The sequence below is a fragment of the Pelobates fuscus genome, chromosome 6, assembly GCF_036172605.1.
Source record: "Pelobates fuscus isolate aPelFus1 chromosome 6, aPelFus1.pri, whole genome shotgun sequence".
Taxonomy (NCBI): domain Eukaryota; kingdom Metazoa; phylum Chordata; class Amphibia; order Anura; family Pelobatidae; genus Pelobates; species Pelobates fuscus.
The window spans coordinates 217,421,737-217,442,079 of NC_086322.1; the positions used below are offsets into that span (position 1 = coordinate 217,421,737).

At 41.5% G+C, this 20,343-nt stretch overlaps 1 protein-coding gene across 1 annotated transcript in view; it reads right to left on the reverse strand.

Moving 5' to 3' along the window:
* Positions 1 to 20,343, reverse strand: part of LOC134566132 (transmembrane protease serine 11G-like) — a 54,619-nt gene that overhangs the window by 22,203 nt on the left and 12,073 nt on the right. The window contains exons 2-4 of the mRNA XM_063425837.1: positions 14,194 to 14,366; positions 7,114 to 7,237; positions 5,501 to 5,640 (exon numbers count right to left, since the gene is read on the reverse strand). Coding sequence (XP_063281907.1) covers positions 5,501 to 5,640; positions 7,114 to 7,216 — 243 coding nt within the window. The 5' untranslated portion in view covers positions 7,217 to 7,237; positions 14,194 to 14,366. The remainder of the gene's footprint in view (positions 1 to 5,500; positions 5,641 to 7,113; positions 7,238 to 14,193; positions 14,367 to 20,343) is intronic.

Genomic DNA, 20,343 nt, shown 5'->3' on the forward strand with positions numbered 1-20,343 from the left:
CCATGTTTCCCTCTTGAAACCGTTGGTTTGTAATCGCTACACCAACTCAGTGCCACGTCCACGTCCTGTTCTGATTGACAATCATGAGGAATATGAAATACGCAGCATAATTGACTCACGGGTCTTCAGAGGACAGATCCAATACTTGGTGCACTGGAAAGGATACGGTCCAGAGGAACGCTCCTGGGTTCCAGCCTCAGATGTCCATGCACCATCCCTCCTTCGTTCCTATCACGCCCGCTTCCCCATGAAGCCCAGACCCACCAACAGAGATGGGGGGAGTCGTTGAGGGGGAGGTACTGTCAGGGTTTCTTTGCTGTTTTAAACAGCAACCCTTTCTGTTTCAGTGATTGAGTTTTCAGCTGCAATTACTATGAGCTGCTTCTGCTTGTTGCCACGATTACTCACCTGTGAGTAGTAATCAACCCTGCTGCTAGTCAGTTCTGCCTATTTAAGCAGCTAAGCCCAGAACCTCCTTGCCCTTGCGTGGTTTCCTGTTTCCCAGAAGTCTCCTTGTTTCTGTGTTTCCTGTTTGCTCCTGGTTCCTGACTCCGGCCTTGTTCCTGACTCCGCTGCTCTCCGTGCTCCTGATCCTGGCTTGTCTGACTACCCGCTCTGGTGACTGACCCCTGCTTGATTCCTGGACTTTGCTTTTGTTATTTATTTGTTATTTATTAATAAAGGTGTGTTTGCATCTACTTCTGTCTCTGTCTGGTTCCTGGTCCCTGACAAGAACCATCTGTCTGTGAATTACTTTTATTTTCCCTTCATTCGTCTGTTTGTTCAGCTATTTCCCTGTCCGTACAGCCCCCACGTTTATTTCTTAATTTTACCGAACAACTGCCGAACGCCAGCCACCCAGCATGGAAGTGTGCTGATTGTTAACCTCTTGGCCTCATCAGAACGTAGTGGTTAACCGCAGAAACTTCCTAATTTTCGAATGCCGACTGGGTAGTCGTTGTTCGTATGCTGAACACGAGGCAGCGGCCATCTTGGACGTACGAATGCCCAGCAGTGATCGTCATGGAACTAAAAATGGACACTATTTCTCATGAACACCGCTGAAGCCGCCGACCTCCCTTCTTCTGTTCATCCAGCACACGAACGCCGGCCCATTCGGTACTTTTCTGCACAAATGGACTTACCCCAGATAGCTATGCCATGGAGCCCTTTCATATAACGAAAGACTATGTGAAAGACTTTTGGTTCCATGGCGATTGAACTGTGTGTATGGGATCTGAGCGCCATTCGGTAATAATGTGCGCTCAGATCTAAGCTATCTGGGGATGTGTTGATTGCCCATATTCTGTTCGGTAGTTTTTATATTATATATTTTTGTGTATTTTCATCACCACGTGTAAAATGGAGTCTTAGCCTCTATCCTTGGAGATAATTGAGTTACTTCCCAATTTTCTCCAGGATATGCTGGTGGGAGTGTTTATCTCTGCAATGCTCTGATTGGTTACTGTAATATTTGGTACCAGTTTTCCACCAGGTCCCCTAGGGGAGTGTTTACCTGGTGGAAGACCTGCATAAATACCGGGCAGGTAGCCCACATAAAACCAGATTCCTGCTGACCCTCAATACGGAGCTTTGTCTCGGACTTGGGGGGATTTATTTGTTTGGTTTTCTCCAGTTCGGCTGTTTAGAGCATTCGTATGGTGTGGATGATTCGTATGGTTTCTGTTCGGCTGTTTGGAGTGATTGGTAGCTGCCTTTGCATTTGGAAAGGGAACATCTTACACGACTTTAACCCCTTTTATGCCCGGGGTGCCGTAACTCCCTATATCTTACTGAAAGCCAATGTAGGGACCGACAAAGTGGAGAGGCGTGGAAGTTGCGGGCAGTTAGGAAGATGAGTCTTGCTGCCGCATTCATTATAAACTGTAACGGGGCAAATTGGGAACACATACCTGAGAAGCACTTTGCAGTAGTCAAGGTGAGAGAATATAGCAGCATGGACCTTAGCTGTGTCCAGTATTAACTAGTGTCAGATGCTCGCTATGTTTTTGAGATGTAGGAGTGAGGATTTGCTGATCGACTGGACATGAGGAGTGAAGGAAAGGTTGGAGTCAAAGAGAACACCCTAGGCACCAAGCAAAACTTGATGGAGAACAGACAAGAAGTTCTGCCTTGGACAGATTAAGTTTATGGACGTGAGCAGTCATCCAGTTAAAAAAAGCAGAGAGGAAGTCAGAGACAAGAGTCAAGAGGGACGGCGAGAGATCAGGAGAGGACAGACAGATTTGCATGTCATCTACATGAAATAACTTATTATTAATAATTTTACCAAGTCAGGCAGTGTAGATGAAGAACAGTAGGGAACCTAGGATAGAACCTTAGGGTACACCAAAAGAGAGGGGTTGTGGAGAAGAGACAGAGCCAGAGAGAGAAATTCTGAAAGAGTGCTGGGAAAGGTAGGGGGAGCACCATGAGAGAGCAGTATCTCGTAGACCGAGATTACAGAGGATGAGAAGAAGTCGTTGATGATAAACAGTGTCAAAAGTAGCAGAAAGGTGAAGGAGAATTATGATAGAGGATTTTGCAGTGATTAAACCTTTAGATACTTTGGTCAGTTTCCATTGAGTGACGAGCGTGGAATCCAGACTGAAGCAGGTCAAGCAGAGAGTTGGATTTGAGGAAGTCAGTCAACCTCTCGTACACAACTCTCTCAAGGATTTTGGAGGCAAATGATAGCGAGATAGAACTTCAGTTGGATGTGGAGGTAGGATCAAGATTGGGCTTTTTTTTAGAATCAGTATTACAGTTGCATGCTTAAAGGGTGGAGGAAATATGCTAGAGGAGAGGGAGAGATTGAATATTTTTGTCAGAGGCAGGGCAAGATAAGGAGATAGAGTGTTAATGAGATATGAGGGAACAGGTGGTGGGGCTGGAATACCGGAGCAGAGCAGAAACGTCTTCTGCTGTAGAGGGGTGCAAGTGAGCATAGAACAGCAGAGAGAGTGGAGTGGGGGGAAATATTAATAGGGGAAGGAGAGAGATGAGAGATCTCTTACCTGTTCATAGAAATCTTTTCAGTGAAGTGAGCTGCAAAGTTTGTAGCGGTCAAGTTAGTAGGAGAAGGAGTAGCAACAGGGCAAAGAAGAGAGTTAACATGTTAAAGATGTATTTGGGTTCGCAGGAGAGATTTTGGTTATGAGGGATTGAATTAGTTTGCTTTTGCAGAGGAAAGAGCCAATCTGAATGAGTGCAGCAGAAATTTATAGTGGATAGAGTCAGATGCAGAATGAGATTTTCTCCAGTAGCATTCAGCATTTTTAGAGGTACCAGGTTAGCTTGGTGTGCCAAGGTTGTAATTAGGGGCGCTTGCTACTTTAGATGTTTAGCTGAGAGAGAGAGAGGGTGGAGTTGTAGAGGGAGGTTGCAGAGCTAGGGCAGGTAAGGTTTGAGGTTAAAAGGAGAGTTTGGAGGTTTGTGGAGAATTGATGTAGGTCTAGACAGTGGAGGTTTCTATGAGACTGATGTACTGAGGATGGTTAATTTGGGTATGGGTTATGCCGATGTTAAAGTTCAGCAGATGGTGGTCAGATAGAGGAAATGGAACATTGGAGAGATTAGAGGCAGTACAGTGATTGGTCAAGAGTTTTTCTCGCTGTATGAGTTGTGGTGTTCGACAATTGTGTGAGACCACAGGAGGAGGTTACAGAGAGCAGTCGAGAGACGTTAGGGCTGTTGATTGAGATATTAAAGTCCCTAAACATAAGCTAAGGAATGCTAGAGGAGAGGAAGTGAGGTAGCCAGGAAGAAAGGTGTTCAATTAATAGTCTAGGACATCTGGAGGGGGGCGATAAATGATGGCAATTCTTGAAGAAGTGGATTAAGTAGACAAAAAAGAGTGAACTTCAAAGGAAGGAAAAGATAAGGCAGGGGCAGGGGAGATTGGTTAAAAGGTACATTGGAGGGAGAGAAAACTAAACTTAAGCATAACAGACAAGACATAAAGGTGAGCAAATATGCAATATTTTTGTATATACAAAGTATGACTAATACAGGTGGCAGTTACAAAGTGGGAAATGAAAAGTACAGTGTGTGTAAAATATAATGAAATCATGCTACACAGGATTTAGTCTTCATATGGTCCTTCAGAAGGCTACCTTTTGCTTAGGGCAGTAGTTCAGCTGATGGAGCTCTGAGTTCCTTGCAATTCTGAGGCCAGATACGTTTTAACTCAGACTTTTGCCTGTCATATTGTGTGTGTACCCTACATATTGTGGTATTGTGTGGGGGAGGGACTGTGTGCACGAATGTGGGTTGTCAACAGTGTTGTGTTTGTGGGGGCTGTTTATAGTATTTGCAATTCGGGGAAGCTTCTTCTGCAGTTGTGTGTGTATATCTGGCTATATGGGTGGCTTCCCTGGGGTACAGTGAGGGTCAGGCAGACCAGGTATAAGACACAGTGTGCCATTCATTGGCTGAAAAGTCAGCTCTGAAGATACTGGAAGCGTGTCACCAGTGCTAAACACGAGACTCGGAGGCCATCAGGGCCCAGAAAAGAACCCAAACCATTGCTACACTGTTTACCCCACTGAAGGAAAATAAATAGTATGGTTAGAGCAAATTTATTACACCAAGTGTAAACAATGAAAGATATATGAAACATGCAATATTACCATATATCTGTGGACTTTCTAAATATATGTCCTAAAAATATAAAATACAGAACATAGCATAGCCTGTATGCAATAAATGAATAAAAATAGATATAAAATTGCCCACTCACGTGGTGCTGAGCTCAGACTGCAAGCTACCTGAGCGTGGGAAAGAGGTTCACTTTTAGCAGGATAATAACCAGGGTTGGTGTGCTACAAAAAATCAGCCTGGGCATTTAAAGGCAAAGCAGCCCAATATGAGGGGACAGGGCCACAGAGGGGGGTTGTTGTGTCACCACCAATGACATACACCCCCACAAAAGCTTAAGAGGTCTCATAGGAAAACTGCCTGTTTGCTGGTGTTGTCTATGTGTGTATGGGGAGACTGTCTGTGGAGACATACTATTTATTTTACTTTGTTGTATGCTTTCTGTGTGATTTGGAGTGACTCACATTTGGTGATTTTGAGCATTCAATCAATATTTTCCCTTTCCTCCACTGTGGTTTATATGTACTGTTTACCCCACTGCCAGGGAACCGGGCCAGGGTTCTCATGGCATCATAACCACAACAGCGGACTCTACTGGATATTATTCTTGGAGTAACCCTTGAAGCACTGTTAGCAGGGTTTCACTAGAATGGTACTGGCAATAATTCAAAAGGGAATTTTAAGCTTTAAGCCAAAATAGCCAAATTTAAAAAATAACAAACAGACAATTTTTATAATTTGGATATTTTTGCTAACATTCTGAAATTCACTTAGAATTTATTTTCCAATTCCAACATTTCTCACTTTAGAGAAAACCCTGTAAAATATTATAGCTCTGCCAGTTAATAACAGAATGATTGTGGTAAAACATGTTTTTTTTTTGTTTGTTTTTGTTACTTACCAGGCCTTGGAGTTGAGTAGCCAGTAACTTGTATCCACTGCTACTACCATCTTTGTAATCATTTGTGTAGTTTAAGTTAAGAATCCTAAAGGATCCATCATAATATTGAATTGTGGAGTTTGACACAGAGGACTTTGATCCTGTCAACAAATACAATATTATTAAATACAAATAGAAGGTTTTATTTGTGGGAAATCATTTATTAATACTCATATTTGTATAACCTGCCATATCTCCATTCAACGCAAAGTACACCATCAGGGTTATTTATTGTCAGGAATTCAAATTGAATAGTTAAAATAGCCAACTGAAAATACTCTCCAAGTTAGCTATGCTTCCAATTCAGCTATTTTGGTCTTAAATTAAAAATTCACTTTGACTTTTAATTGTCACTATAGTGAATAACCCGGCAGGATGGAGATAACATCAGGTTATGAGAATTACTAACTGGTAGACAAGATGGGTGGAGTAAAGTAGAGGGCAGTTGTAGAAGATCATTTTCAGACTGCAAGCTACCTGAGCGTGGGAACGAGGTTCACTTTTAGCAGGATAATAACCAGGGTTGGTGTGCTACAATATATCAGCCTGGACATTTAAAGGCAAAGCAGCCCAATACGAGGGGACAGGGCCACAGAGGGGGGTTGTTGTGTCACCACCAATGACATACACCCCCACAAAAGCTTAAGAGGTCTCACAGGAAAAATGCCTGTTTGCTGGTGTTGTCTATGTGTGTATGGGGAGACTGTCTGTGGTTTTATATACAGTTAAAATCTGCTTTTGAAGTTGCATGTGTGGGGTAGGCTACGTGATGAGTATTAGGTTTTGAAAGAGGTTACATTTAAGGTTAGAGAAAAAGGGGTGGTTAGGTTAAAGACGTGGATTAATTTGCAAATTACTCGCCCTCTTATAATCACACAATGCAGTTCCTGCCCCTCCTGTAAGGCATTTCCTGTGTGAGAGGCTTTCAATGGGCAGATGGGAAATGATTCCTTTAACTTCCTGTCCATTCTCACACACAGACCCCGGAGGAGCTGGGAGAACAGTGTGTTTTACACTCTCTATAACTGCTCCTGCAGCTTTGATATCAAATAGACTACTGGGTCTAAGCATTTAAAAAAAGGCACTTTATAAGTGTTGTAAATAGTTGTGCCTACAGGACATGCGCCTACTCTGCCTAATGGTTAAGCTGGCCATGTGCACAGACATGATGACTCTTTTTTTAAGGTTGGCAGTAATTGTGTTTGCAAGAGCCTTATATTATTTTAACTACTTATATTATTTTTCCGATTTGAATCACAAAAAAACTAACATTTCTGCTATGTTACAGTGATGAATCTGATGGCAAAACCAACAATGGGTTTAGGAAGTGAGGGTGATGAATGGGAATTAATCCTATCCCAGATAATCTAGTAATGGGATGAGAGGGGTAAGATCTCATTATGAGTTAACTTTTAAAATCAAAACAAACATAAGTAAAACAAAACACATTTTTATAGCCTCTCCGTGATAGTGTATAATTTTGCCGTTAGGAAACTTCATGGTTTAATGTATGCTACGTAAAAAGTGAGGCTGTCCCCAAAATTGTCTCTGGTTCCTTACACCGATTTTCTTACCAAGAAGAAGAACAGTGGTCACAATAACAGCAGCTGCAACAACGAGGAACACAATTAAGATGATAGAAGCTACTTTGATCTTCCAAAACACTGAAGACTTCATTTATAGGCCAGATTTTCTAACCTAAAATATGAAATACATAGAAATAAGTGGTTATTACAATAATGTCAACATCAGCACATGGCAGAATGAAACATTGCCACTACTATAAAACCAAAGATTACCAATCTCACAACAAGTTGGGTTAATAAAAAAATAAAAAGTGAAAATGTACCTTTGTTTTTTTTGTTTTTTTTTAAACTTCCATTGTCTTTGGCTACGAAGTGGATTATGATAAATGGTAGAATTAACCCACAATTTGTTTGTGATAGTATAATGGTTGAACCAACTATGCTGCCATTGGAACAGTTTTTGGCTTTGGCCTATATCCAGTAATTTGTTAGAAACAGTTATGGTTGTGTAAATTCTAATTCTCTCAGACGTAATCTGCACAATCATAAAATGGGCAACACATGGTATCCTTGGGAATCTTCTACTTTAATAAATGGAAAAAAATATAGATGACAAATGGAGAGACTGGGTAGATTAAACATACACCCAAATTAACTTTTTTCTGATTAAAGTTTCTTGGGGTTTTCCATTTAAGTAAGTACAAGAGAAATAAAGAAAAGTACAATGCACCCGTTTAAACATATGAAAACAGGCAATTCCAGAGTGTTGAGGAAAGAGGTCACATGGGTATGTAGTAAGAATTCTGGCTCGCTGACACCATAAATCAAGTTACGAATCGCAGAACACAGAGAGATAACAACATACCAATGAGGGAAAAAAGAGAAAGAAGTAGAAAAGAGATGAAGAAAGAAGGGAAAAGGAGAGACAGTGTTGCTCCCAGTTGTTGCCTAAGTGAATTCACAAGAAAGAAAGAAATATTAAATAGGATCAAACTCTTATTGAGCATTACAAGAATTAAAGGGCTGAGATTGGGGGATACAGAACTAAACATTACCCATGTTTCCTATTTTTTGTCATAGGATTAAATCATTTTCTTGACGGGAAAAACTACATAAGAATTTTAAACTTTAGATATAGACAAACATAGAAAATATTTAACTCAATAGAAATAGTGGAGGCTAGGAAGGCACAAATCCAGCTGTCAATACTGGAGGTAAAAGTCTCCTAGCTATCATCTGTTTCAATCTTCTGTACAATTGTTATATCAATGCATGTTTTAAGTGGCTTGAAAATTACCAAATGTCATAGCTGTAATGCTGGAGGAGACAGAGTAAAGAGAAAAAATAAGTGTTGGATGATATGAAGTTAGGACCGTAGCCACATGCCACAATGTCTGTGGTCAAAAAATGTCCCTACCAAGTAATGTTTGAATATCTATGCAACTTTCTTATGCATCTCTTTTTGTCCTGTTTTAGCAACCGAACGCCCGGAAACCTGATAAACCCAGCATGTCTTAGGACGCCGGCCGCTGCGGATCTAAGCCACTTTATAGCCCCATAGCCGCCCACGTTAAGGCATCACGCGCGCATATGCTTTGGGGTCAAGGGCCGATTACGGATATCAGAATAACAAGAGGGCTATTTAAACTAATTTTTACATTCTCTCATTGCCCTGTCGTGATTTCTGCCTGATGGTAATCCGAGAGTGCATTCCTGATCTTGACATTTTGGTATTTGACTTTGGCTTCGTTCTGACTTCCCTGATTTCTTGTATCCTTGACTTTTGGCTTTTTCTCATCATTGTGTCTGATTCTGTATCCCTGCCTTCGGCAAGTATTCTGACTATTCTTGGGTACATTAAGTCCGGCCATCCTAAGGTCCGGTTAGACGTTATCCTTAGTCCTAGGTGTGATACAATTCTGCATGCGGGATCAACTAGTAACCCTGACATTAGGAAAATAACTTTGAATTGGAATATAATATTTTGGTTTAACAGATGACATTAAGTCTAGGAAATGCTTATTCCACATACAGAATAATGGGAAACATGTCAATTGTCAACATTTTAAACAGTTTACTATTCTACTGGTGTGCAAGAGCAAACATTTAATTCACGAAAATGTGTTGTTGAATAACCCTGCAATTTTTTTTTTGATGAATAGATAACCTTACAAAGAGCCTGCCATAAAAAAACAACAAAACAACAACAAACAAGCAAAAAACACAAATCCTACCACTTAAAGGGCCATTATAGTTTTAGGAATACAAACATGTATTCCTAACTCTATAGTCTAAAGCTAACTATTTAAGTCACCAGCCACCCCGATAGCATGGGAAAGGTGAGTTTAGTCACCCTTTTCCCTACACCATGGCGACATTGCCACGGCTGGCCCTGCCTGGCTCCACTTCCATTGATAGGCATTGGGAAGCTATCGTGCACGCGCTAATCAGCAAATCCTCATAGTGTGTGAGTGACTGCCACTCGAGGTGTTATTAGGCAGCAATGTAAACACTGCTTTTTCCTCTGAAAAGACAATTACAGTGCTCAACCTGCAGAGACAATCTATAGATATCAGACGTAGTGATTCTGCTGGCTTTAGTGTCCTTTTAAATACAAAGAACCATGTACACACAAAATAAGCAAGACGGAAAAATGACTCCCAAAGCAAAAATGCATAACAAATAGCAGTGCTGATCCCAGGAACATAGCTAACCATAGAAAGAAAGAAACGGTTTAAATGCTATGAGCTAAATGTGAGCACATTTAAACAAACAACTATGGAAAATTGTGAAATTGTGAAGATCTGGCATAAACGGAATGCAGATGATTGCAATAACAGTGACAGACAGCAGCATAGTAACCTAAAATAACTCTGTAATGTTCTAAATATGGTGGGACAGTCTTGGTATTGGATTATTGCTTTTTTCGAAATCACACATCTTGCAGACATCAGAGAATATGTCATCATGTACAGTGCATACCACCAAATGCCTTCACCATCAATAGGACATTCAAAACATACATGAGAGCATGTATGCACATTAAGATCGTTTTTCAATAAGAAGAGGAAAACATTTTTGCTAATAGAATCCAGCTCATAGTATTTCCATTGATCGCCACCCTTGGCATCTAAGATATAGGTGAACTAAATTCTTCATCATGTGACATAGTAGACATACTGAGCACCGTAGGGGATACAGAATTGGAATTATCTGTAGAAAATCTCTGGTTAGCTTTGTCACGCTTCTGTGTATGTTACTACACCTTTCCAATAACACATTTTCAGACATCTGGCAATTATTTTGATATCTATTGGTAACCTCACCAACAGAACATTGAGATAAATGCATAGACTGGTTTAGTGAGTTGAGTAAGGAGACTTGGTGGGTTCACTAATGACTTAGATGATTCTCCATGATACAAATTGAATTACAGCGCACACATAAAAATGCACTAATAATCATATAAGGCTATTTAATTTGCCTATCTAAAAAGACAAAATATGGGGATTCAGTTCCACCATGTGGCCATATTGTGTTAAGGCCACCACTACTTCACAGTACCCCAATATCGGTGGGTCCTACACTAAATCCAAATATGGGAGACAAATAAACAGTGCTAAATAAGCTAAAGCAGTGGTTCCCAAACTGTGTGCCGCGGTGCTCCATGGGCACACAGGGGAGCCGCAAGTTATTTTACCGGTGCTATGATCATAGCACCGGGAACTTTGCCTCACTCTCCCCTGCCAGCTCCGCAGGACCGGAGGGGAGATCAGAGATCTCCCTCACCGGCCCGCTAGCACTGTATTGCTGGCAGCCGGCAGAGGCGGGAGGAAGAGAGGGCCTGGGGGAGCTCTAACATGCAGCTCTGCTGGGTTCTTCTCTCGCGAGCTCGGAGTGTTTCAATGGTTACCACAGCAACGCTCCGAATCTCACGAGAGTGAACTCTAGCAGCTCCTGAGACTGCTAGAGTTCACTTTCACCACTGGGATCACCAGGGCTTCCCCACCAGGACCACCAGGGATTACAGGATATGCCCCCTCTCCCAGACAAAGGTAAGGAGGGAGGGGGGATATAATTTTTTTTTAATAGAAAAAAAAACCAAAGTATATATTTATTCATTTGCCCTCAAACCCCCACAGACTCCACACCACACAATAACTCCCCCCATACACACGCTGCCTCCTCATACACACACATTATCCCCCATACACACACACAATTACCCACCCCATACACACAATTACCTCCCCATACACACACTACCCCCATACACACACACTACCCCATACACATAATTACCCCTCATAACCCCATACAAACACTATGCCCAATACACACACTACCTCATACATATAATTATCCCATACACACAATTACCCGCCCATACACACTACCCCCCATACACACACATTTCCCCCCATACACAGACACTGTACCCTTCACACACACTGTACCCCTCACAGTCTGCACCTCCCACACACACACTGCATCCCCCCCCCACACACACACTGAACCCCTCACACAATCTGCCCCCCCACACACAGTATACCCCTCACACACACACTGTACCTCTCATGCACAAACTGCCCCACAAACACACACACTGCACCCCTCACACACACACACACAAACTACATCCTTCACAAACACAATGCACACCTGAACACACACTGCACCCTTCACATGCACACTGCACCCCTGTACACGCACATGCACCCCTCAAACACACACACACGCACGCACACTGCAACCCTCACACACACATATTGCACCCCTCACACACACATATTTCACCCCCCCCCCCACACACACACTACAGCCCCTATCCCGGCAGACCCCAGGTAAATTGTCAAACATAACCACTACAAAGCAATTTAGTGGTTATTGTGTCTGGATTGTTTCTTTAAATAATCTACCAGTGCCACTCACAAGATTAGGGGTCCAGTATATGCCGCAGTGCTGTACATATATACAACCTAGAAAGTTGTTTTGAAAAAATATTGAAATATTAAGGGCGCCTTGAACCTAAAAAGTTTGGGAACCACTGAGCTAAAGTGTATTAAATTAATCTATTGTAAGAACATTATGAGTATACAAAATTAATGTGATAAAAGCAATTAAAAACAATGTTAAAACTAAACAATTAAAGTGTTAGTGCTTCAGAGGCCCATTTGGAGGAGACCACAGGTGTGTATATATGAGGAGTTTTTGGAGAGAAAAGTCACTTTTATTATATTCTTCATTTAGCATAGGCCTGTCCAATCTGCAGCCCCCCAGATCTTACTGAACTACAACTCCCATGATTCTTTCAATTAAATAGATAGCCACGGAATCATGGGAGTTGTAGTTCAGCAACATCTGGGGGGCCGAAGGTTGGACACCCCTGATTTAGCACATATTGCTTTGTATCGTGAGTATATTCATCCAAGCACTAACACTTTAATTGTTGCATATTGCATATTGCATATACTTACATTCGGCCGCACGGTCAGCCCACTCAACGCAGCATAGGGAAGGGTACTCACCTCCCTCGAGCCGCTCAGCCCTACTCCTGCCTGCACTCAATTCCTCCAGGACTCCCTTATATAGAGTGTAGGCGTGACGTCACGCTTCTTCTTAAAGTGACCACGGCATCATTGCGACCCTAATCTATTTTGAGTCGCAATGATGACATGGACCAATCAGTACACAGGTAATCCTATTTAAGACTTGCTTTGGCCTATATTCTTTGCCCTATCTTGGTTTCTGTATAGATCCTCACTTTGTGCTCCTAGTGATTCCCTAGTGATTTTCTGTATTTGACCTCAGCTTCGTATTGACTTCGTGATTTCTGGTATCCTGACCTGGCTTCATATTGACCTTGTGATTTCTGGTATCCTGACCCAGCTTTGTATTGACCTTGTGATTTCTGGTATCCTTACCCAGCTTCGTATTGACCTTGGAATTTCTGGTATCCTGACCGCGGCTTTGTATTTTGTCGTGTATTTCTGTATCCTTGACCTTGATTCTCGCTATATTAATACGTTAAGTCCGACCACTCTAAGGCTCGGTAATACATCTTTTGAATCCACCTTTTGTGGCTTTCCTCTTTTCTGCGTGTTGGGTTACAGCTCCCGTCACGCTCCTGCGCTAGATTTACTGGCTTCATCCTCCCCATTCCCCCTGCTTCCTATACTCATGACTCTAATTGTTTGTATTCAGCTCAGGACCATCTCCAATGTTTAGAAATCCATATTTTAATGTCAGATAGTAGTAATTCATTAGCACATTATTTAGCTTTTATTTTATAGTTTTCTGTTCGTACCATATCTGTGTCACAAGCTGCACCATCTACATGACAAGCAGTTTCCCTGTGTATGTATTGTATCTCTGCTCAGGATACTAACTTAAAGCCCTAGAGGAAGTTTGTAAAGACAATGCTTTGCACAAATTAACACAACCCATTTGACTACAGTCCAGTGAACGTTTGTGCATATAGACAAGTACACAAATGTCTTCCTCTTACAATTAGCTGCAGTACCTGAGCTGCATCAGACATTTATAGGGCCATTCTGTCTGGGTGGGCACACATACATAGTCTCTCTGCTAGCTTGTTAGCAGTGGCTCTATACTGTTTGCAATATTGTTTGGAACCAGTTTGCTTATGAACTCCTCCGACATCTGCATTTCAGAATTTAGTTTCTACTTAACACTCATTGCTCTCATCATAAACCTTTTGCCCATTGCTGTTTTTTGTTGTTTTTCTTTTTTTCTGATTGACACCTGTAATGACCTGTTATAACTAGCCATACTTGTTTTAGACCTTTGCTCATACTGGATTTTTATCCCGTTTGGGTTGGGTTAGAAATCCAAAAGTCGCACTGCATTATGAGTAATGTCCAAGACTGATTGACACCAAGGTTTGAAACAGAGAAAGGGGGCATATATATCACACACTAGGGACCCCCATGTTAATAGTACATTACCACATAAGGATGAAGGACCACACTCAATTTCCAGAGATTACAGGATGCTTTAGCTGAAGCAGCATACAAAGGCTTCTGGCACTCACAGGGTTCACAACCAAAGCAGTTTTATTGGATCATATTGCAACATTTTGATCTAACAGTTCCATGTTTCACTCACTTGTGCTATGAGTACTACTGCAGAACATCTAGTTACTATGGCAAGATGAAACAGGGGTTCAGTAGCTTTGATAGAATGTGTTCAATTAAAAAGATCAAATTCATCACATCTTCACAGTATCTTGAGGGTTCGGGACACCAATTTTTCATAGATCCATTTTGATGTCCTTAGGTCTGAAATAAAAATGCACATGTAATTGAATTCTGTTCCTCTAAACGTGTGGGTCTCTTACTTATGTAGGCATCTACTTGTGTTCCATCACCCATCTCTCAGAGGTGTATTTAAAATAGCTGAAATCAATCTGCCTCTTCTCTCCAGTTTTATTACAGTCCTTTTATTGCCTAACTATTTCTCAGCTGCAATAGTAGACATCCGGCAAATAGTTGTAAATTTGTTATATTGTCCATGACTTTAAATGATGAGGAAGAGAGGCTCCTCTGAGTTTTCAATGTTTTATTATGGATGTTGTGCATGAGAATTATGTGTAGAACACATACAGAGTTGCTTTAAAGAACTCCCAACGTCCAACAGATTATTTGAACTGATCCCACACTCTCAGGAGGATACCTCTTTATTCACCTTGCTCCCAAATATCTGGTAATCATCATATGTAAGTAATGTTTAATACATAATAAATTGTTGAGTTGCATAACCATTCATGAGTGAGAATTTATTGATAGCAGATTACCTTGAATTATTTGCCCATTATTTTGTTTTACAATTACCAAATAGGGGGAATATTCTTAAACGTATCTATACCTTAACATTTGTAAATTGCTGTGAAACGATGCTTTTTTGAAAGACGATTACAGAACATGTTAACACAAAGATTTAGATAAAGTATCTATTGAAGAGGTTTTTCTAGTTTAATTAATATTATTCCACTGAATATTGTACACCATGGGTGTCCAGCCTTTTGACTTCCCCAGCCACATTGAGTGAAGAGAAATTGTCTTGGGCCATACATAAAATATATAATTAATTTATATAATACAATTTCAAAAGCCATTTTTTAATTTTGGTGTTTCATTTGTTTAACAGATAACTCTTTTATTTGTTATCCTTATGTGTGATTGCCATGTTTAAGGATATAAAATTAGGAAACTATTTTCTAAAAACATGCACAAGTATATAAATCTACACATAACTACATATATACACATACACATATAATCACAGATTTATACACACATACAATCACAGACCTATACACGCACACAATCACAGACATACACACACTCAATCACAGACATACTCACACATAAACAGGGGTCGCAGGTTGGACATGAATGTTGTATGTACACTTTCATATAATAAGACAGTTTGTCTATAAATGTTGTGTAAATTTTCATGAAAAAGAAAAATGCAGTCAGATAACTAAAACCAACGAAACCACACGCTACAGAAAATCTACCACAATACCTACATGATGGTGTAATTACACTCAATGACACTAAAACTAAAGAATGTAAACATCTATTGATTCTGGTAATTTGACTTTGGCATTGTTTTTGAATTCCCTGTTTTCTGGCATCCCTGACTCCTGGCTTTTCCTTATCGTTGTGTCTATTTCTGTATCCCTTGACCTTGGCTATTTCTGACTATTCTTTGGTACGTTAGTCCGGCCATTCTAAGGTCCGGTATACATTACGTATCAGTCCTCTGTGTTACACAATTCTACATGCTGTAATCCTGACAGAGAGGCAGCTGTTATCCAATCCCGGAGGTGTGCAGAAGTGGTCCCTATCGAGCAAGGCCCCCGTTACCCCCCTTGGACTGGTGGGGGTGATCTTGGGTCCAATCTCAAGAGACTTCTCGGTCATGGCAGGACCTCAGGGTGAGGCCATTGGAACTACCCGTCTGAACTAAGACACACCTAAAATGGCAGAGACTACATGATTACCTAAACCCAACTATGTACCACCCAACATCGAGACCATACTGAACAAGCTCTTCGCTGATTTCTGCCGGCAGCTGAAGCGCAGAGTATAGCAACATCCTGGTGTGCAGGGGTCGCGTTCCAACCGCCCTAAAACCTGCTGCGGCAATTGACTTTCAAACAGAGGCGACCCCGAAAGTCGCGGAGAAGACCGGGCTGTTACAAAATCAAGAAAGCCGGGTGCAACATACCAGCAGTCCAGCATAAGCACTAGCAGGTGTCTCCAGGGACACAGATGGGCCCATCTCTACACCACAATCTGTTGATCCTACTGTCTACAACAGGACCCTGATGTTCCACAGTACTCTACTATTCATCCTGGCCCACTTTGAGGTTCACGTGGGGGATGGAGACACTTATGGGACAACCGATGGCAAGGTGGCTCCAGCACCATTGGAAAATACTTTCACTGTGGAGTCTAAAGAATCTCCCCATGTTGCTGGACTGTGAACCGCCCATGGAAGGCATAGGACGAGAGGGGATGGTGAGACTTCTTGAGGCCCCTAGTCCTTTAATTTAATTCTGTCCTTCTGTCTATGATGCTATAGGGAACATGCCTTTGATTCGCTCACTATACTCATCAGTTATTTCAGATTATTGGTGGCCCTGCTGATCTTTATGATCTTTACGCTACTTTACGGACCTCGCTATAGATTATTATTAGTTCCCTAGCCGGGGAGGCCTCCTTGGAGATAAAACTGTTAATCTATTGACCATTTCTATTTCAGCCCTGTTGTCTCTGCTACCGTCTTGAACAAGAATGTTGCATTCCAGCAGGTTATAGCACAGTGTTATTTCTACTGTTATTATTCCTCCTGTCTAGTTGATTTCCTCCTTATTATCGTTCAGCTTCGACCAGTATTCTAGACATGGAAGCATATCCTGATCATTTTAATTTCATTTTAAATATTGTGCACTGCTCTTGTATGCCACTCTAATTTTCTGTGTAAGATATTAAAATTGTCTATGCTGTTGGGGCATAGTGGACATGTATGTCTTTGTCTCTTTATGCACTGCAAAAATATAGAATTACAAAAAAAAATCATAAATCTGCTGTGTCACTTAAAATGCGGTAAATATTTAAAGATTACGGTTAGGGAGCACAAAGGCTACAGCTTAAAATATGAGACTGATTTAATAAATTGCACCAAAAATTAGAAATGAAAGTGTTGGCAACATTTCAATAAATCTACCCTAATTATTTGATTACACTAATACTGCTTGTACTCTTTCACTATATAAGATTCAACGTGGTGGGTGATTTTGGTCAATTCTTTAATATTTCTTGTACCTTTAGAATTCCATACCCCAATTTGTATTTCTCTAAGTTTCTCTAAACAAGCAAGAAAACATCACTTAAAGGTAAGGTGGATAATTATTGATAGAACCATCTGGACTTATTGCACAGTCTTATTGGTTTAGGTACTCTGAAGCTTTAGTGAAAACTACTTTCAATAGTAGTTTGCATAAATACAGATACGAAATTAACAGGGTTAATTCAAGGTAAACTAGCCAAACTGGAAACATTCTCAAAGTCAGTTATGATTTAAGTTCAGGTACTTTGCCTTAAATTTGAAATTCATTTAGATTTTTCACTTAAGTGAATAACACTAATAGAGTGTAAATACAACATTTACAAAATATATAACCAATATAAAAACAAAACATATATTACAAAATAAAAATAATTAAAGGCACTCTGTCTCCAAAGTTCAAGTTCCTGGTAGCCCGGTGAGGAAGCACATGATCTGTAGTTCCACCATACTGTGGTTTTAGTTCTCAATGACGGAGTCAGTGCGGTTGGCAGGATTCCAACTCTGCATTCTAACTTTTTCATTAAGAGCCAGACCAAAAGGAGAGACTAATATGGACCGCACCAGGCAGAGGTGCAGACCATGCATTCCACCACCACACCACCAGGGAATCATTATTAAGACCACTGGACAAGCAGAGATTTATTATTGACACCATTGACCACAAGGTATCTATTGTTAACCCCCACTAACCATGAGGGAATAATTAAGCCCCAATGAACCACCAGGTAGATGGCCCCCTTACTGCAAAATAAGTAAGAAGTAAAGGAGGGGCGGGGGGGACAGTTTTCTTTTTGATTTTACTAATGCAATTAAATTAAAATAAACACCCAGCCCACATATCACACACAGCTTGACTTCTGTATTTACGTTTAATGGCAGTGTTGGCTTATTGAGAAAAATAAGTTGGTTTCCATTTGCAGTTTGAGCACTCAAACTCAAAAAGGGTTTGCCATCACTAATTTACTGTATATTCCAAAGTTCCCTTATCTGCATTGAGATTACTTTATTCCATAGTACTTTCTGATATAGTTTTTCTGTTGATACTCTAATACTACATGTCACTGAAACCTTGAAAACTATCTGGTTATTCCGCAAAGCAATTAATCACATGTTGATCTCGCTAACTGCATATTTCACTTGTATAGATATAGTGATGTCATTGCGCGCCTCTTTATATATTGCGACAAAACTTTGCTAAAACCTTATTTAATAAATATAAGAATGTATGCAGATGGTGAACTGACTTTAAAAGCTGACTTTCTAAACAGCACATGATACTAGACAATGTAACATATCCTAATCATACAAATGTAACTGTATTTAAAATGCAATCAACAATTATGTAACGGATCGCCTGGCACCCCGACTGGGTACCTCCGTTAATGGATGCTCCTAGCGTTTCCTGAGGACTCCAAGCACTGCAGCAGACACCACAACCACCGAATCAGAGAAGCGTATAAATCCTCTCAAGCATATGAATGCTGTAGACAGTTGAATAGGAAACCATCCGAATAGGTTTACACTCCTAGCAGTCAAACTGGAACAGCATACAATAAATCCTCCCCCAAATGAGACGACACTTCACTTTGAGGGTTAAGCAGGAACTCTGGACTGGCTCATCCAGCCTGGCTTTTATTTCCAACTCACACATACAGGCCACACCCAGGGGGAGGCATAAAAGAACCAATGACATAGATGTTACCTCCCACACATCCCCTCCCCTTAGTGTGACACATAATCCCATTATTCATACAGTTTAAAATATACTTTTTACACAATATTTATAACTTCAAAACCATACATCACATTCACACAAAATTACATATCCACAATCAATCCATTCAGGGGAACAACATATTAGGGCCGGTAGAGAGACCGCAGTCCCATCTCCACCTGCCATCTGTGGGTCTTCCCAGGACCAATCCGTGTGGCCCCTCAACATTTGTGCGTAAGGGCCACCTGCTTCCCCACCTGGCAACTCTGGCTGCTGCTGGGGATCTGGGCCGGCTGCCCAGCATCCCGGTGGGCCCGGTGGAGAGACCTTAGTCCTATCTCTACCTGCCTGTTGTGGTTCCTCACAGGACCAGTCTATGAGGACCCCCAATTCGGGTTCCTCCCGCCGCCTCAGGGAAAGACGGCTAACCTCCTCGGATGCAGCCTCTACTCGGCTGCTGTAACGCTCCTGCTGCTGAGCATACTTCCTCTCTTTTGCCAACCGGAATTCTCGGTCCAGCCTTGTGTTTCGCTCAGCCATGACCTGGTTCCAGATCACCCGGCGTGTCTCCATGGGTATATCATCCCCATACTCGGCCACTCGCTGCCTCACCTCGGCCAGCCAATCATCTCCAGAGCCAGAACCTTCCATACTTGTCTGCTCCCAGGGGCGCTGCACGACTGCTAGCGTTGCCCTCAATTTGTAAATCCAAACAGTGTCTCTGAGCTGCTTTACCTCACACTAGGATGCCATCCCACCACTTGCCACCAATGTAACGGATCGCCTGGCACCCCGACTGGGTACCTCCGTTAATGGATGCTCCTAGCGTTTCCTGAGGACTCCAAGCACTGCAGCAGACACCACAACCACCGAATCAGAGAAGCGTATAAATCCTCTCAAGCATATGAATGCTGTAGACAGTTGAATAGGAAACCATCCGAATAGGTTTACACTCCTAGCAGTCAAACTGGAACAGCATACAATAAATCCTCCCCCAAATGAGACGACACTTCACTTTGAGGGTTAAGCAGGAACTCTGGACTGGCTCATCCAGCCTGGCTTTTATTTCCAACTCACACATACAGGCCACACCCAGGGGGAGGCATAAAAGAACCAATGACATAGATGTTACCTCCCACACATCCCCTCCCCTTAGTGTGACACATAATCCCATTATTCAT